Source organism: Streptopelia decaocto, assembly GCF_964273445.1.
Source record: "Streptopelia decaocto genome assembly, chromosome: 11".
NCBI classification, from domain to species: domain Eukaryota; kingdom Metazoa; phylum Chordata; class Aves; order Columbiformes; family Columbidae; genus Streptopelia; species Streptopelia decaocto.
The window spans coordinates 12597845-12614172 of NC_138666.1; the positions used below are offsets into that span (position 1 = coordinate 12597845).

The 16328-nt window shown below is 50.9% G+C and overlaps 1 protein-coding gene across 5 annotated transcripts; it reads right to left on the reverse strand.

Annotated features, from left to right (window-relative positions):
• Nucleotides 1-197: 197 nt before the first annotated feature.
• Nucleotides 198-15949, reverse strand: CX3CL1 (C-X3-C motif chemokine ligand 1). 5 transcript variants are annotated; one of them, XM_082063001.1, is made up of 5 exons: nt 15776-15949; nt 12829-12949; nt 10928-11969; nt 905-1016; nt 198-520 (listed from the first exon to the last, which is right to left on the reverse strand). In XM_082063001.1, exons 1-4 carry the CDS (start codon nt 15840-15842, stop codon nt 951-953), a joined length of 1296 nt encoding a protein of 431 aa, XP_081919127.1. In that variant the 5' UTR covers nt 15843-15949; the 3' UTR covers nt 198-520; nt 905-950. The 5 variants fall into 5 exon arrangements, with proteins under 5 accessions (XP_081919127.1, XP_081919128.1, XP_081919126.1 ...); XM_082063002.1 differs by lacking the exon at nt 905-1016; XM_082063000.1 differs by lacking the exons at nt 198-520; nt 905-1016 and having other exon boundaries at nt 8248-11969.
• Nucleotides 15950-16328: the final 379 nt, after the last annotated feature.

The window sequence follows — 16328 nt, forward strand, 5'->3', positions numbered from 1 at the left end:
AGTACCCAAATGCCCAGAGCATCCATGCTGTCCTCATGGGACTGTCCTGTCCCCCTCCCCACCTGCTCCAGTGAGACCCATGGGGTTTTGGGAGGTAGTGAGAAGAGCCCCCATGCCACCCCAGCCTCTTGGCCAGCTCCATGCCGTGACCAACCAGCAGGAGCACTGTTGCTGAGAGAAAGGACACCACTCTCCAATACCACATGAAGAAAATCTTTATTTCATGACTGTGCTCAGTGATAGGTGCTGGCAGGGCTGGCAGTGCCCCAGCAGCTGGTGCCCAGCTGGTCGATGTGGTGCCATGCTCTGGGAACTCAGTGACATCCCTCAGCATCAGGGACCTCCGCAGGCCTTTCCAGGAGGATGAGTATAAACCTTCCTTCCCACTAGGATGTTGGGTAGCCTGGCTCTACATCACGAGGCACGACGTCCTTTCTTTTTTTCAAGATACTTGACTGCTTTCTTCACCCAGTCAGTCTCTGGGTGTGCACAAACCATGGTCCCGTTCCCGACCACAAACCTGATGAAATGAAAGGTGAAGCTTGGTGAGAAACTACAGCTGTAATCCCACTCGTGTCCATGCCACCCTCCCTTCCCTGCCCTCCTTTCCCTTTGACCCTGCACGCTGCCCCCGGGGTATTTGGTGTCCTACAAGCAGCTCATCCTGCAGCCCAATGCTTCTAGAGCCTGTGCAGAACCTTCAGGAGCTGCGATGGACTCGTGTCCTTAACTCGGCCCTGTAGAAATGGCCAGACAGTCATGTCCTCCCATTTTCATGCTGGAAGATGGCCACCCGTGGAGGCCACACACACCTGGCCTAGTCCTGTCCTCAGATAGGATAGATGAACTGAACCCATGGTGTCCCAAGAGACAGCACAGTGGTGGGGAAACCACCAGGACTTACACAATTGCTGGGTCAAAACATTCCGGGGGAGCTATGTAGTATCCCTTCAGTTTAGCCAGCGGGAGACGGGAATTTCTGTAATCGTAGCAGCACTCACTTGGTGAGGAAGGGGCTGGAGAAAACAAAGAGAGACGGTGAACACTGGCTTTGGAAAGCAGTCTTTAAGCCCTTCCTCCATGACAAGGCTGATGCATGGAACATCCCCCAAGCTTTGCAGGTGCTGCCATGACGAGCCCCAGCTCCTTCCTTCCCGGGGCAGGAGGATGCTCCCAGTTATCACCCAGCACCAACAGGCCTGCAGCCGGCTTTGCCAAAGCCACCTGGCCCTGGGACCCTTCCCTGCACCCCAGGACATGCAGCCCTGCCCCAGCCAGGGGGTTGCTCCTCCCGCCAGCAGCACCGTCCCCGCTCCACCCAGGGTTTCTTGCCTGACCTCCCCAACAGGATGACCCCAACCCACAGCAGTGGCCCAGGGGGTGACTTACCTGCATCGCAGCACAGGGACAGGGTAAGCAGTGCCGTGAGCACCAGGGCTGTCCTTGCAGTGAGCATGGTGGCTGCGTGAGGGCTCTTCCTGGGCAGGGTGCTGCTCTGCCACTTCGGAGGAGCTCAACTGTGAGCTCAGGCAAGGACGTGCTCAATTTATCCTCTCCACACCCTCCCCACATTAGCCCTTTTCCAAAGAATTTTGACCAAATTCAAGTGAAAGCTAAGGGGATTTCCATGTCACTTGGGAACATTACCGACTGAGATGATACCTAGAAAGACCGAACAGCCTTTAGCAACTTACGCGTTCACCGAGACGGGTCTGCGGGAAAGCCGCAGCGTGCACAAGGGAAGTGAAATCCTCCTCTGCAGAACCATAAACCCAAAGGCTCCCAAACCCACCAGGAGGGGACTGGTGGTGACAGGAGAGGCGAAGCCTCCGCTTTCTGTGCAAAGTCACTTTTCAGCCCCAAAGCCAACACAAATGTGCTGGAGAGGGGTGGGTGACTTGCGAACAATCTGGGGACCATTAAGTAGAAACACGGTGACTGCTGCTGCCACCAGCCCTCTGCAGCGCAAAAGCTGCAGGATGTCAAATACTGCCAGAAACCGCATCGCATTCCAGGCTGTTCTTGTGGAGAGGAACACATGTTTTCCACCAAAAATCCCTGTTCATAGCTGGGAAGCGTGTGGTGAAAGGAGAAGGGGGTGCAGCAGAGCCCATGCACAGCTCCTGCCCTGAAGCTTATCCTTTCCCCATTCCCTTTCTTTTTCATTCTTTTTTCTTTCCCCAGGCTGTAAGTGCTGCATGGAGCAGCAGGGTCCCACACAGATCCCTGGGACACCACAAATTCCCCTCATCTACTGTGAGCTGCCCAAGTGGCCACCTCAAACCCTTCTTCACACTGGCATCCTCCAGCTGCCCTCTGCCCCTTTGAAGCAGGACATTATGCTTGGGACTGTGTCATCACTGGGTACCTTTTATAAAACCTGGGAGAAAAACACCCGGTGGTGAGAGCTGCTTTGGCCACACCCGGGTCTTCTCAACCCCAGCTGCAGTAGGAAACACCTCCCTGATGATGATGGCTCAAGAAGGAGCCCAGGCAGGGTATGCAAGGCCATTCCCAACATTGTAGACATGATTAGAGTACATACTCAGCCCCTGTAGCTGTTGTGCTTTGGCTCAGCTTCTGTGGAGAGATGGAGTCTCTATATCTCAAAAGCATGATTTGGCCCAGGAGGAGCTGCCATGAGGCCACCCAGGCTGTGCAGCTGACAGAGGACTAAAAATAAAGCATGTCTAAACAGGTCCCACAGCCCCTAAGGACAGTGCTGGTCCTTCCTGTGTGTGTCTTCAACCCTGAGCTATAATAAATTCCCTAATGGTCTCCTGCTGATCCCCAAAGACAACTTTCTCCCACAGCTTTGTGGGTGCTCCCTTCCCTTCTTGGCCACCTCCCCACCTCTGCTCTGCCCCAAGCTCCCTTCTTGCAGACTCACCTGCCTCTCCAGGAGCCTCTCCCCCAAATATGGGCCATGGCTACTGGGACCAGAGGAGCCCCCCACCCATGGAGATTGTCCCAGCAGACAGCCTTTTGGAGACCACAACACTCTAGGAGCTGCATCAAATCCATAACACCAAGCTGGGGACATGGGCCATATTTCTGCTCCTGATGCATTTTTTTGTCTTGCCTGTGATACACACAGGAACAGCATCACCAAGCACAGGTGGCACGATGCTGTCATACCTGTGGCAGGTGTCCTTAAGCTGGGGGAACACAGGCTCCCCTGCAGCCACAGACCAAGGGAGCACAGAGCCTGCCGTCCAACAGCTGGACCCTGAGCAACACAGAAGCGTTTGGGGGATGATAAGCATGGTCTTGCTGCAACCCCATGGCATGTCTTCCCCTGGCCTGGGGCATCACCCAACGCCTCCTCAGCTATAGGGGACGCTTTAGGTGAGCGGCCAGGACAGCACGCAGTGCTGGTGGCTGAACAAGCACGGGGACAGCCAGCAGACAGGGAAAAGGGAAGAGACTGCTCCGGATAGAGAGAACTTTGAGAAGTACAAATGCTAGTGGGGAGCCACTTCTGCAGAATTGGGCTTGCTTCTCTGGCAGGAGATCTGGCCTGGATGCTCTGCTTCCCCTTTCTCAGGTTTTTGAGACATGGCTATCACAGCCAGATAATTCACAATTCCCTGGAGAAACTTTGATGCCTTCCTTCTGTTTTGGGGAAGGCAAATGCTGATGTGCAGTCATTAACTTAGGAGCCCTGGAAAGCCCCACTGCTGGCCCACATTCCCTTCTCATTTGAATGGGCTCTGGAGAATTTACTTGTTTACATAAAAGCCAAACAGCATTGTCTTGATTTTGCAAGAGGAGGAGGGGAGCTTGGAGCCACTTCAGGTGCAGTGTTTGCCAGAAAACATGTCGGTGTGGGGAGGAAGGAGCCGGGCAGAACAAGACCCACAGTTAGAGATGAGGTCTCAGCAGATAAGTAAGCACACCCAGCTCTGCTGGGAAACAGCCAGGCAGTCATCGGGCTGCTGGGTGAGCACAGGCTCTGTGCCACAAAAGCAGCTGGGCTGCCAAGGGAGGAGAGAGGTGGCTGAGCACCACCTGAGCATCAGCGAGTGCCTGAAACCTGCCTCCAAGGAGGCGGTGGGAGGGTTAGGAATAATAGAATAGTTTAGGTTGGAAGGGACTTTCAAAGGTCGTCTAATCCCAGCCTCCAGGAATAGAAATTTCCCCATTATCTTCTGTTCTACCCAGTCACATTGAGTCTTTTCCATTTCCAATAGGAATAATTCTAGTTTTCCTATTAAAACTTCAGCTTTCTGAGCACAAAGCCTCTCCACATTTCTTTGGGGTGCCCACTCAAGGGTGTCCCCAGCTCCATTTTGAAGCTCTGGTTGACTCAGGGTACAGTCACAAACCAAAGACGATGCTCCTGTTCCTCCTTGGAGCCAGCACTCACCCTGCGACTCCAGGTGTGACCATGCCAGCACCTACAGCCTAGAAAGACACTTAAAGAGGAAAACGAGAGTGTCTTCCAAAGCCTGCTTCCTACAGCTGGACCCTGGGGACCACCAAGTACTGGAAGCCGGTGACCCAAGCCGCATCCTGTGCGGTAAGTCCTGCCCAGTGTCATGAGACAGGGAGGCTGCAGGAAGGACGTGTCCAGCAGACCTTCCCTGGGGGATTATCTGCACCAAGTCCTTGGGCAAGCTCACCCACCGGCACAGGGGATGGGGTGGAAACTCAGCACAGCCAGGCAGGGAGCCCTCACCACCATAATCAAGCAGAGATGCAGGGGTGGATACGCCTGGACCAGAAACTGGAAGTGTTCCCTTTGCCGAGGAAGAGAAAAAAAGAAAAGTATGTGACGCCAGTTCCTCAAATGCACGAAAAGGAGAACATTATTTTTTCCTCCACTGAGGTCAGCGAGGTTGATCAGCTGCCTCGAGGTTAAGTGAAGGAGGGATCTGGGGTGTCAGGAGGAGCTGCTGCTCCCAAGGGAGAATCTGCACTGTAGAGGCTTCTGTGTCAGGTAGCAATGAGGGTAAACAACGCTTGGTGAGGACTTCAGCCTCCTTTTTTCAACCTTGACCTTTTTTGAGCTCCTAGAGATAAAGACGGCTGTGGAGAGCTGCTTCAGCTCAGCTTTTATGATAACAGAAAAGTAATAGGACATGGAAGCAATGTCATCCTAATTTTTGGCAATTTAATTCTGAACAGAATTAGTCCTGATAACTCCAAGGAGGCAGTAGAACAAGTTAAGAATTCACTTGCTCCTTAGTTTTTCATTAGGATAAACCCCAGCAATTGGAAAAATAGATTCAGTTGAAAGAATATCCCTAGATATTGTATTTAAAAAGTATTTGTGCCAACTATGGTCTGAGATGGCAAGTTGACATCACATACCTCCTTGGACGGCTCCTCTCTCTTCTTTATATTATATTTTTAAATTATGTACTTTGTGGCCTTGTAGCTCCTCTGTCAGAATTCAAGGGTGCTTCAGAAATGAAGCTTCCTCTGTCACCTGAGATGGTCACTGAAGAGGCACGACTCTGGGGAGCCCTGACGACCTCTGTGTTTACCCAAGGAGGACTTCAGCTACGAGAGCAGCCCTTGCAGTGACACAACCTTCATAAAGGTGGAGATCAAGCAAAACCAAAGCATGGAAGTACCACAGCCACACAGCTTAACTGCGGCTGTGCAACCAGAAAGCCCAAGCAGCAAAGGGGACATCTGCATTCTGCTGAGCCAGCATTATAAAAGTGGTGGTGCATCAGCTTATTCTGCTGAGCCAGCATTATAAAAGTGGTGGTGCATCAGCTTGACCAGAGGCTGCCCTAAGCAAGAGCAACAATTCATGGAAAAACCACCACTCCAAGCAGGGACAGACATCTCGTAAGTCACAATCCAAGGAGGATAGAAACTGCAGGGTCTCTGCTTCACAAGAATTACCGTGTCCCTCACACTTGACCCTGGAGTGAAGTCAGGGTTGCAGAAGACAGTATCGGAGGTGTCACATTGCCAGGTCCAGGTTGCAGGGATCAGTGAGAGGGGACAAGCCAGGACCCAAGGGTGACCCCAGCATAGGCAGTGCCTTCACCAGCAAGATAAGGTCCCACAGGGTCTGAGCATGGGGAACAGAGCTGGGTGCTGGCAACAGAGTCCATCAGTGGTCCCAAATACACCAAAGTGAGGAACCAGATCCAGGATCATTTGTGAGGGTTAGGGAGCATCAGCAGGAGATGGGGACAGAGAGAGGGCTACAACACAAATGGGATCTATCCAACCAGGAGACAAAATACTTACAGAATAGGTCAAAGGTCTATGTAAAAGGTAGGTCCAGAGCCAGGACATCAGACCAGAACTCTTATAACATACTCAAAGCAGGGACCAAAGACTCAAGCCTGAGATTAAGTGGATCTCCTGGCCCTTGGGAAGAGGGTGGGAGTATGTGTGTGTGAGGGTGAGTCCATCCACAGGTGAGGCTGGTCAGGGTGATTAAGACCAATTAATGCCCTCAAGGCCTGCTATTTTCCCATCTGATGGATCCTGTGGGAATGTGAAGGCATGGAAGTGAGCCTGTATGGAGTCCCAGTGACTCCCCTTCTCATTGGGTCAATCAAAACAGCTGGCTAATGAAGTGGTGGAGAAGGTTTGCACTGAAGCAGAGTTGGAAACCAAAGATGTGGGTCAGCAAGGGACCAAGGCACACTGTGACCATGGGATCCCTGTCTCTATGGGCTGTGACAAAACCTCAAGGTAGAAGCACATGTCTTGCACATTAGGTACATGCAGAAGACAAACCTTGTCCCACCTGTGCATGACAGACTTGGCATTAGTCATCTCCTGGGCCAAATTCTATGTCTGATGCAGCCCATGGACCTCCAGGAGAAGCATGGGACGTGCACAGCTGGACATCCTGCACACAAGGTCTTTCTTTGCACTGTCTGATGTGGTGAAGCCAGGGAGCAGCAGCAAAGCCTGTGAGTGTGTGCCACCAGCTGGCTGAGGGACTAAGTGTCCAAAAGCTCCTTTAGAACCTCAAGACACAGCCCCGAATGTCCCCGCGCTGGCGCCTGTGATCACTCTGCCTGTCGGAAATGATTCATCGCTGTCGGGGCTGACTTGTTTACACAGCCTCCCCTTCCCTTGCCTGCCCTCTCCCTGTAACAGAGAGGAGAAAAGAAAAAGAACATGCTTGTCTTTCTACAGAGTTCCTTATCCCCAACATGACCTTTCTGGCCTGGTGATTCATCTGGGGAAAGTTTTCACAGACCACACCATCTCCCCAGTGCCTTGGTCCCTTGCTGACCCACATCTTTGGTTTCCAACTCCGCTTCAGTGCAAACCTTCTCCACCACTTCATTAGCCAGCTGTTTTGATTGACCCAATGAGAAGGGGAGTCACTGGGACTCCATACAGGCTCACTTCCATGCCTTCACATTCCCACAGGGTCCATGAGATGGGAAAACAGCAGGCCTTGAGGGCATTAATTGGTCTTAATCACCCTGACCAGCCTCACCTGTGGACGGACTCACCCTCACACACACATACTCCCACCCTCTTCCCAAGGGCCAGGAGATCCACTTAATCTCAGGCTTGAGTCTTTAGTCCCCCAGGTGGTTGTGGGGCTGGGCATGGTGGGATGAGGGCTCCTGGAATGCAGGGGAGATGCTCATCCTTCGCCCTCTTGCTCCGTCCAGCTCCCCGCTCCAGGCAGGACCCTGGGCACTGACTCCTTTACTGCATCGCCTTTCCCAGCTCTCCTCCCCTGCACTAGAGGAGCACACAAGAGCAGCCCAAAGCCTGGCTGGGGTGGAAGAGGTCCTAGCTCAGCCCTTGGCCTCTTGCCACACTACAGAACCGACCTGGAGCATAATGTTTGTTTTCTGTGGACTTCTGTTTAGTTGTGGCTTGGCTGAAACAAAGCACGACCCCTGTTCTCCCAGGGAAGTGGTGGACTCCCCAGCACTGGACACTTTTAAGATTCAGCTGGACAGGGTGCTGGGCCATCTTGTCTAGACTGTGCTTCTGCCAAGAGAGGTTGGACCAGATAATCCTTGTGGTCCTTTCCAACCCAGTGTTCTATGATTCTGTTTTTTTCAGTATTTCCTTAGCAGGATGGGAAATGTGACTCCCTGTGAGAAAATATATTCCCTGAAAACTTTTTGTGAGACTGAAGCCCATAAACAGTGAGAAGGTGGAGCAATAGCCTGTCCACATCACCTGCACCAGCTTTGCCATCTCGGTGATGCTCGGATTCCCGTCATGGTGCTTAATCACATGAATTTATCTCTGCATCTCTGCAGGAATCAGGCCTGGTCATCCAGCCCTAAGCTGAATCACCCAAGGGCAAGAGTTTTTAACATAAAGACTTTATTACTTTTACGTCTAAAAAAAAAGGTACAGAACATAAATCTTGGCCACACACTCATATATACTCAATACACAAATGAATCAGAGCTTGTAACATCCACTGTGCTCTACAACAAATGACATTTTAAGCCCTGGGAACCAGTGACACCTGCAGGCTCCCTCCTCCTGAGGGGTCATTCACGTTCTGCCCTTCCAAACTGCCCATTGCACAGCATCAGGCAGAGAGGAGCAGCGGTCCCCTCCTACCCCCGGATGTAGCTGCTCCCCATGAGGGCTGCCAGCACCCTGCCTGCTGCCAGCCCTGGGAACAGGAGAGAGGGGCAAGGCGAGGACAAGGACTGGTCCAAGCTGGAGGACAAGCTTCTCCTGGCGAGGAGCTGCATGACCATGCAGCTGGAAGGTGGTGGGAGCCATCCATGAAGCCAAAACCAGCATCCTTACAAAACCACAGCGAGAATCAAAGTGGTCAGATCTGCCTGGTGAACATTCATCTCCCCAGCACCGCTCCAGGCTGAGGACTTAACCGATAGCCAGACAAGACATGTGCCCACTCCATTTGCTGTAGTTCCTGGAGAGCGACCCAGCTTCCATGGACATGCCCAAGCCATCCAAGACCAGCAAGAAAACGGACAAGGCACAATGTTTTCCAATGTTCCCAGAAAGGTCTCAACTCTGCGATGTTCCAGTAGCAAGGACAGGACATTACATACATTCAAATGGCTAGAAAATTTTACTACAAAAATAACATCTCTAGTGTTTTACATATAAAAAAATGCCATAGTACACCACCTCACAAACTGTGGTGCCATGAACCCGCATCGTACAGGAGCAGGACAGATGGGGAGGTGGTGCTGACAGCTCCTGATTTACCCTCCCGGTAAATCAACCGCAACCAGTGTTACACAACTGGGCTGCACAGGAGTGCTGCTGCACAAGGAGTGGTTTCACCCAAAATTCCTAATTACAGTTAATCTGATTGCATTCTGTACTTGCAAAGTTCAAGATTAGTTCCTAGCTCATTTCTTTTAAGACAACAATATGTAGAAATAAAGGACTGAACGAAGGAAGAAAACAAATACCATTGCAGTCCATCTTCATCCTCCAGGGATGGACAGATGGATGCCCTGGAGGTGCAATCTGATGGATCTAACACACCATGTTCCTCTAGGTCCGCTTTCCAACTGGCACACCATTTTTGCTTTTGTTGCATTGCTTATTATGTGTTTTTGCTTTCATTTTTCACGTGCATATTCATACTTTGGGATCTGAGTTTGGCTAGAGGAAGTTCTGACCCTTGATATGTATCTCTACCTATGAAGTATCTTATTGTGAAGACCTTTTCATGCTCCAGCAAAAATCATGCTGGAGTCCATGTCCAATAAGGGCTTTGAGGAACTGACCACAAACAAGAGATAAAGCAATGTCTAGATGTGTAAAAAGCAAAACCAACTTGGGTTAAAAAAAGCCTGGTACTGTTACAGATTTAATAACCTGGTGATCAGTGCTGTACATAAAAGAAAAACTAAAATGCAGCTGAAGTGTAGGACCATGAACAGGCATTTTGTAATCTTTTGTTGATCGGCAAACGTGCTTCTTTCTAGAGAGAATATGGGACCAGAATGACGGCACGTCTGCTGCAGTGAAGTAATTCCTATATGACTAAATCCAGGGTTGCATTTAGCCCTTCCAAAAGAGTATTTCCTGAATTTTGTGTTTGCAGAGAACAGCAAAAGACCTCCAGTGTTATCACAGGAATAACAAAATTGAGTGACGAAGAACATACTCAGTGCCGACAGATGTTGCAGAGAAAGGGGGCTGGATTTCAAGGAGGAGGTCGATTATGGGTTGCCAGCTCCTCTGAATGTGAAACGGTTAGCACTGACCTGCAGTTTCCCAACCAGATACAGTTTTTGTTGCCTCTGTATGACAAGCTAGACCACCCTTTGTGTCTCCGGCAAGAGTGAATGGGGTGCTTGGTCAGCCCATGGAGTGCCAGCACCCCGCTGACCACCAGCATCGGTCTTGGTCTGACAAAGCAGCAACCTGAAGTGCAAAGAAAAGAGCAGCAGAGAACTTGTTAAGTGCAAATTGCGTGGTTTTGGCGTTAAGATTGCTCAAGGTGGTTGAATCTGAGTCCAGCAGTGGGGGTGAGTGGGTGGCTGCTTGGCTGGGCTGTGGTGAAACGCAGAAAAATTCCCAGCAGGAATTTGGAAATTCAGTTCTGCCCACGACCTGGCAGAGAGCCACCAAGCAGCTCTAGAACAGCGACAGCCTTTGTACCTAACAGTGCCAGAAAGAAAAAAGCAGCATCTCATTTATTTCCAAAATACCATAATTGGTCAATGATGACTTAAATATATTTCTGGACATTCTGCTCTGCAAAAAACACAGTTTTCACTGGTACTTTTATTCCCTTTTGTGCTTCCTACTGGTCACCTGCAGCAACACACATATAGTTTAGGCCAAAAATGTTTATACCATAAAGCACTCAGATTACTTCCATTGGAAAGAGATTGTTTTGATATGCTGCCTTCTGGTAGAGCAAGCCCTGTATCATTTCCCTTGACGTTTCTTCTCTTTTGATTCCAAATTTTAGATACAGCCATACAGCAGCGACACTGCAAGCCATCAGACCACCTACCAGAGAAACTGGGATGACAAAATGCATTTGAGATCCTGACAAGAAGCGCGGAAGAGGCAAATTGCTTGGTCTTTCTGTAGTCATCTGTGTTCTGGCTTGACCTGAGAATGTTTGGCTAGTAAAAACTAACATATCTGAAGGACCTTGCTTTCCTATAGATGATGAATAATCAACTATTCTACTACCAAAAGCATCTGCAGAGGAACTGGAAACCTTGTTGATATGGACAGAAGGACCTTCGCCTGTGGCAGTTGTGGGGTTTAGAGTAGAAACTGAAGTAGTCGCTGGTGGAACTGGTGTGGCTGGGACTGTGGCAATCTCCCTGCTGTCTAGGATGGAGTGGAGATCTGGACTAAAACTGTTAGACACAGTATGTGATGTGTTGGCTCTTGCACTTTTAGGGTCCAGGGATTCATTTGGAGAAAGTACAGGATGTTCTGGTCCTTCAGTAATAGCCATGGGGTCTGAATTTGCAGTAGGAGAGGTCAAATCTCGAACATCAGCCATAGCATTTGCAGTGTGTCCTACAGGTTCTTCTGTAGATCCTACAGCCTTGTCAAAGCCATGCACAAGAGCCGTGGGACATGGGGGGGTCTGGCTGAAAACCATGCCTGCTGCAAAAGTTGTTGACGGTGCAGGAGATTTTAAGGAATCTCTGTTTGCTTCTGGAGTGACTTCAGAGCGGGCAGCACCTTCCCCGATCACAGGGGACAATCCTGCAGGGAGCTGGGTGGTGTCCTGCGTGGCTGGCGGGGACTTGCTGGACGCCTCTGTCCTGGCAGCAGGAACATGTATTCTCTCCAAAACTGTTGTGCTGGTCCCTTGGAAGAAACTAGTTGGAGCAGTGGCTTGTGATGGAGCTGTTACTGTAAGACCAATGTGTTTCTGGAAGACACCAGGCCCTTCTGGTGCCGCTGCTGGGGTGGCATCCCGGGGAAGTGGGGAGGCTGCGGCCTTTTTCTGGTCCAGTTTCTCTACGATCTTCTTCACCCACTCTGCCTCTGGATCTGCACAAATCTCCATGGACTTCAGAGTAGTAAATCTGAAAATAAAAAGGCATCACTTACTGGCTAAAGGAAACACTGGTTTAGATGATCAGCATGATGGGGAAGACAAGGCATGCTGACTCTCAAGCTGATAGTAAACACCAGCATGTTGGATAGATTATTTCAGGAAGGGCAGGTGCCTCTGAGATCTGACTGAAGGAGGAGTAGCTGAACATGACTCATGAGTGAAGGATTTCCCCAAGAAGATTTTATCTATTGAGAGTTTTTTCCTGGTGTTTGGGCACAGTGTTTGGCACCAATGCTCAGAGCAGGAAGCTCTGCAGGTCCCAGCTGCCCAGGGGCAAGCATCCACGAAGATAAAAACCCTGATTTACTGAGCAAGATGAGGCTTCCCATGGTCAGACCAGGAGGGTCACTTTGGAGCAACCCCCTGGGCTGCCATAAAGTCTCCATGGTGCCTCATCTTTAGTCTAAGTTGAAAACAACAATTATCCTGGGGGGAAAAAAAAAAAAAAAAAAAAAAGAAGTAGCTTTTCTCATCTCCAGACATGCTCACAAGTCTGAGTTTGTCAGCAGAGAAAATACCTGCTTTCACAGAAACGCGCAAGCTCTTGTCCTGCATGCTTCACTGCCCCGTTCTGCTGACAAGTATGTCAGTCCGTCCCTCTTCCCCCCTATTTCTGCCTGTCTCTCTCTGTGCATGAGCCCCTGATCTCTGCTGGAGGCTGTTGGTCTTGAAATAAGGAAAAAACGCACCCACCCTTCAAATAAATGCCAGTGTTCGCTCGATTTCCAGGCAGCTCCTTGCTCCAAACCAAGGGCATTTGCTGGCAGTTTAACGCGTTATTGGTGTTGGGGGGCGCAGGGCATGGAGGGGCAGTGGGGTGAGCTTACATGATGGCTTGTTTGCTGCAGCGGGGCTCGGTCCTGCGGTAGCTCCTTATCCGCTTCGCTGCTATCGGAGGTGTGAAATGGTTGCACTCTCTTGAGCACTTCAGAGGTGCTTTGGGTTGCCCTGAAATAAAGTTTTCAACATATTACACGCTGGCTATAGGTACTATAAAAATCAGCACAGTTTCTTTTTCTGTTTCTCTGGGGAAAAGGAATCCAAAGATTGCTATGAATGTTTCCAGTCCCTGCTAAAATGACAAGAAGACAAATCCCATCAGGACCAGGATTGTTTGTATCAACCGAACAGGTGGTAAGATACCCAGAAAACTGAAAAGTAATAATTATATATATTTACATAAAGCACTGTGAAAATTGTGGGGCTCTTGAGACACAGTTGCACGTTGCTCTATAGGATGTGCAAGCACTGGCTGGACGTCCTTTGTGCAAGCACCCGGACCAGCAGGTCCTCTCCCCTTTGGGTCACAGGAGAACTGCTCACAGCACGGTGTCTAGAAGACACATTGCTTCATTCCCAAAAGACCTGCTACAATCATCACCAATGAGCTCTTGGTGCAGGTGGTGCAGATCACAGGGCAGCACGCTCAACCTCTCATCTGGAGCAGTCATATCTCTTTCTTCTGCAGGAGTTTCCCTCTAGGTGAGCATCCTGCCTCTTTGTTTGCTGGTATGTGATCTCTGAACACCACTTGTACTCAGAGAAAAGGTGCAGAGAAAGAACCTTTTGGTGAACAATACATTGCTCCCAGAGATATCTCAACAGCCCAGTTTCACAGCAGTTTCTCATAAAAGAGCTCTTTTCCATCCCTACCAGAAAATGTGGTTCTCATTTTGCAAAGTGTAAAAATAAAACCCCACTTGACTCCCTCAAGGGGCAAAGCCAGTCACACCACAGGGGACCCTTCATTCCTGCTCCAACAACAAGCTTTTGCCAAGTGAGGGGAGGTTGCACAACGCAGCCTCGAAATTGGTTTCTGACGTCCCAGAGGACAAGACTTAGAAAAACAAGCCCTGACTTATCCAAGGCCCCCCGTGAAGAAAGAAACTGTAGTCTAATTCAGATCAGGCAGTCTCTACAAAATGTTGTCTCGGTTTCCCAGATGAATTTGGTGAATCTGAAGCAGTTCAGTTAGGAATGACCCAGCCATTGGGAGCAAGAATGAGCATCATAGCAGCACTCTCAGCTCTTTTGATCCATTTACTGGGAAAACCCACGGCTGCAAAAAAATCCAAAGCAAACCCTCCTGTGGCCCCTCCACAGAAGCACATGTCAATCTCTAGGTCTCTGTAATTTTAAAGCAAAACTCTGTTAACACAGTATGTTTTCTGTGGAACTGTAGGCTCAAGAATACCCACTCAGGAATTATCAGCTTCCAAATTAACTTCCAAATTAGCCACAAGATATACTGCTGGTGTCCTCCACTTTCAGCAGCACTGTTCAGCAAAACAGGCACAGCAACAAGAGAGCTGATCCTTCCCTGTGGACAGTCAGGGAGGTGCATGGCATGGACTGCTCCCAAATGCCATTCTCCTCTGATAACCATTAATTGATTTTCTGATTATTGTCACCAGCGCAAATGGTTTGCAATGAGCTGAACTGCTGGTGTGTTTTTCCCTGAGTGGAGGAGCTCGGAAAGCACCTTCTAAGGAGAGAGTGGTGTCAGAGCCAGTCCTGCTGGTCCCTGTCTCCCAGGACACACAACCCAGTTCTCCAAGCTGCATCTGAATCTTTGTCAAAGGGATGTCAGGGACACCTGGGATCCAGCTGTTTATCCACCTGGGAGCACTGCTCCTGGGAACCATTGGTTCCTGCTTCTCAGCATGGCTCCTCAGGAGACCCTGGCCAGGGAGCACCACCAGCCTTTTTCTCTGCAGAGCCAGACTGATTTCAGCACTTCAGAGGAGATGGTCACTTGGCTACAGGCAAGCACAGCCAGGCAGTGCCGAAGCAGGCAGCAGGTTCTCAGGGCAGGGTAAGCTGCCCTGTGTCCCTATTGCCCTGTGTCCCCATTGTCTGGTGTCCTCATTGCTCGCTTTACTCAGGCCAGCCCTGGACAACCTGCCCAGAGGTGTGAGGAGAAGCCACAGCCCCATCCCCAGCTGCCCTTCTGGCTGTCCTCACTCCTCCCATGTGGTGGCAGCAGGGCACAGCTCCTAAAGGCTCTTTGCCCCTCTCCCCACGGTGGGAATAGATCACCCTTTCGCCCTGGGCGAAGTCCAGCTTTGCGTGTGCCGATGAGAATCCAGCTGCCAGCCTGGCATCCCACCTGGTTTAATTGCTGCCTTGGGCAGCAGTCACTGCTCTGTGCCATAGATGACTTAAACCGAGACCACCTGAGGAGAGGTGTGCCCACCTCCTCCCGATTCCCCAGCCTCACTCAGCACCACTGTGGAGCACATAAAGATCTTTATTCAGTGAACAGGGGAGTGTTTTTCCCCTGTGCACACGCACACACACACACAAACACCCTGCACACGCATTGGGGCTGCAGGTGACAGCATCCACCCCTTGCAGTGAGGGGACCTCAGGGTACCTGTGTGGACAGCCACCCATCCTTGGACAGGCTGCCATCTGCCCCCATGGCATGTCCCTAGGGGACATGAGAAAAAGGGGAAAAGAAGTGCATTACACTTATTTTCAGTGATCCAAAAGTCTCTCGGACATTCTCACTGCCCACCCTCAGGAGCGACAAAAGCCATCACGGGGCTGCTCAGACTTCCCTGTTGCCCGATCGCTGCTGTAGGCTCCCCGCACCACTTCCCAAGCCCAGCCCGATCCGGCTGTGAGACCCTTCACAGCCCAAGAAGGTCCCTTGGTGCCCGTAGCCCCATCCAGTGTCACCTACTCCCCCACCCCCCGCCTCACCAGCCCCTCCTGAACCCGGCAGCTCCCCTGGGGAGCTCAGGGGTGGCAAGCAGAGCTGGGACTCACCTCCCGCCAGGGTCACCAGACACAAGACCCACAGCACAAAGAGGACCTGAAAAGAAAGAGCCTTCATGTTCCCGTGGTCGGCAGCAGGAAAGACATGCAGGGAAGGATTACGGGCAGTATTTCCCTCTCCTGACTGCTTATTGCATCCTCTGGAGCAACACAGCTACTGCAGCTCATTCCAGGATTACGAAGCCCCGCGACAGGGTTTAAGCTGTTATTCAGCTTCCCCCGCATGCGTCCCGGGGTGACGACAGGAGGAGGAGGGAAGAGAGGGATGGGGAGGGAATATCGTCCGCTCCAGAGCTAGAGAGCTCCTGGAATTCCCCGGCTGCACTTACATCAGCTTTTCTTAGCGCAGGCAGGTCAGCTCCAGCCTCTTTGCCAAATTATCATTCAGGCACGGACTTTCAGGAGTCAGCTGCTCCTTCCTCCTCTCCCACTGATGTGTCTCATGGCCGGACAGCCCCTTCTAAGGCACCTCCGTCCTCAGGCTTGTGATGCTCTCCCCACCTCAAATCCCCAGCTCCCCCATGCACATTAATCTCACTATTCC

Excerpts from the sequence above, each read along its gene's own strand:
- CX3CL1 (XM_082063000.1), bottom strand. The coding sequence starts at position 15,842 with ATGAAGGCTCTTTCTTTTCAGGTCCTCTTTGTGCTGTGGGTCTTGTGT. Across the intron at positions 12,950-15,775 it reads TCTGGTGACCCTGGCGGGAG|GGCAACCCAAAGCACCTCTG; the intron begins GTGAGTCCCAGC and ends ACTTTATTTCAG. Across the intron at positions 11,970-12,828 it reads TGCAGCAAACAAGCCATCAT|ATTTACTACTCTGAAGTCCA; the intron begins GTAAGCTCACCC and ends TTTTATTTTCAG.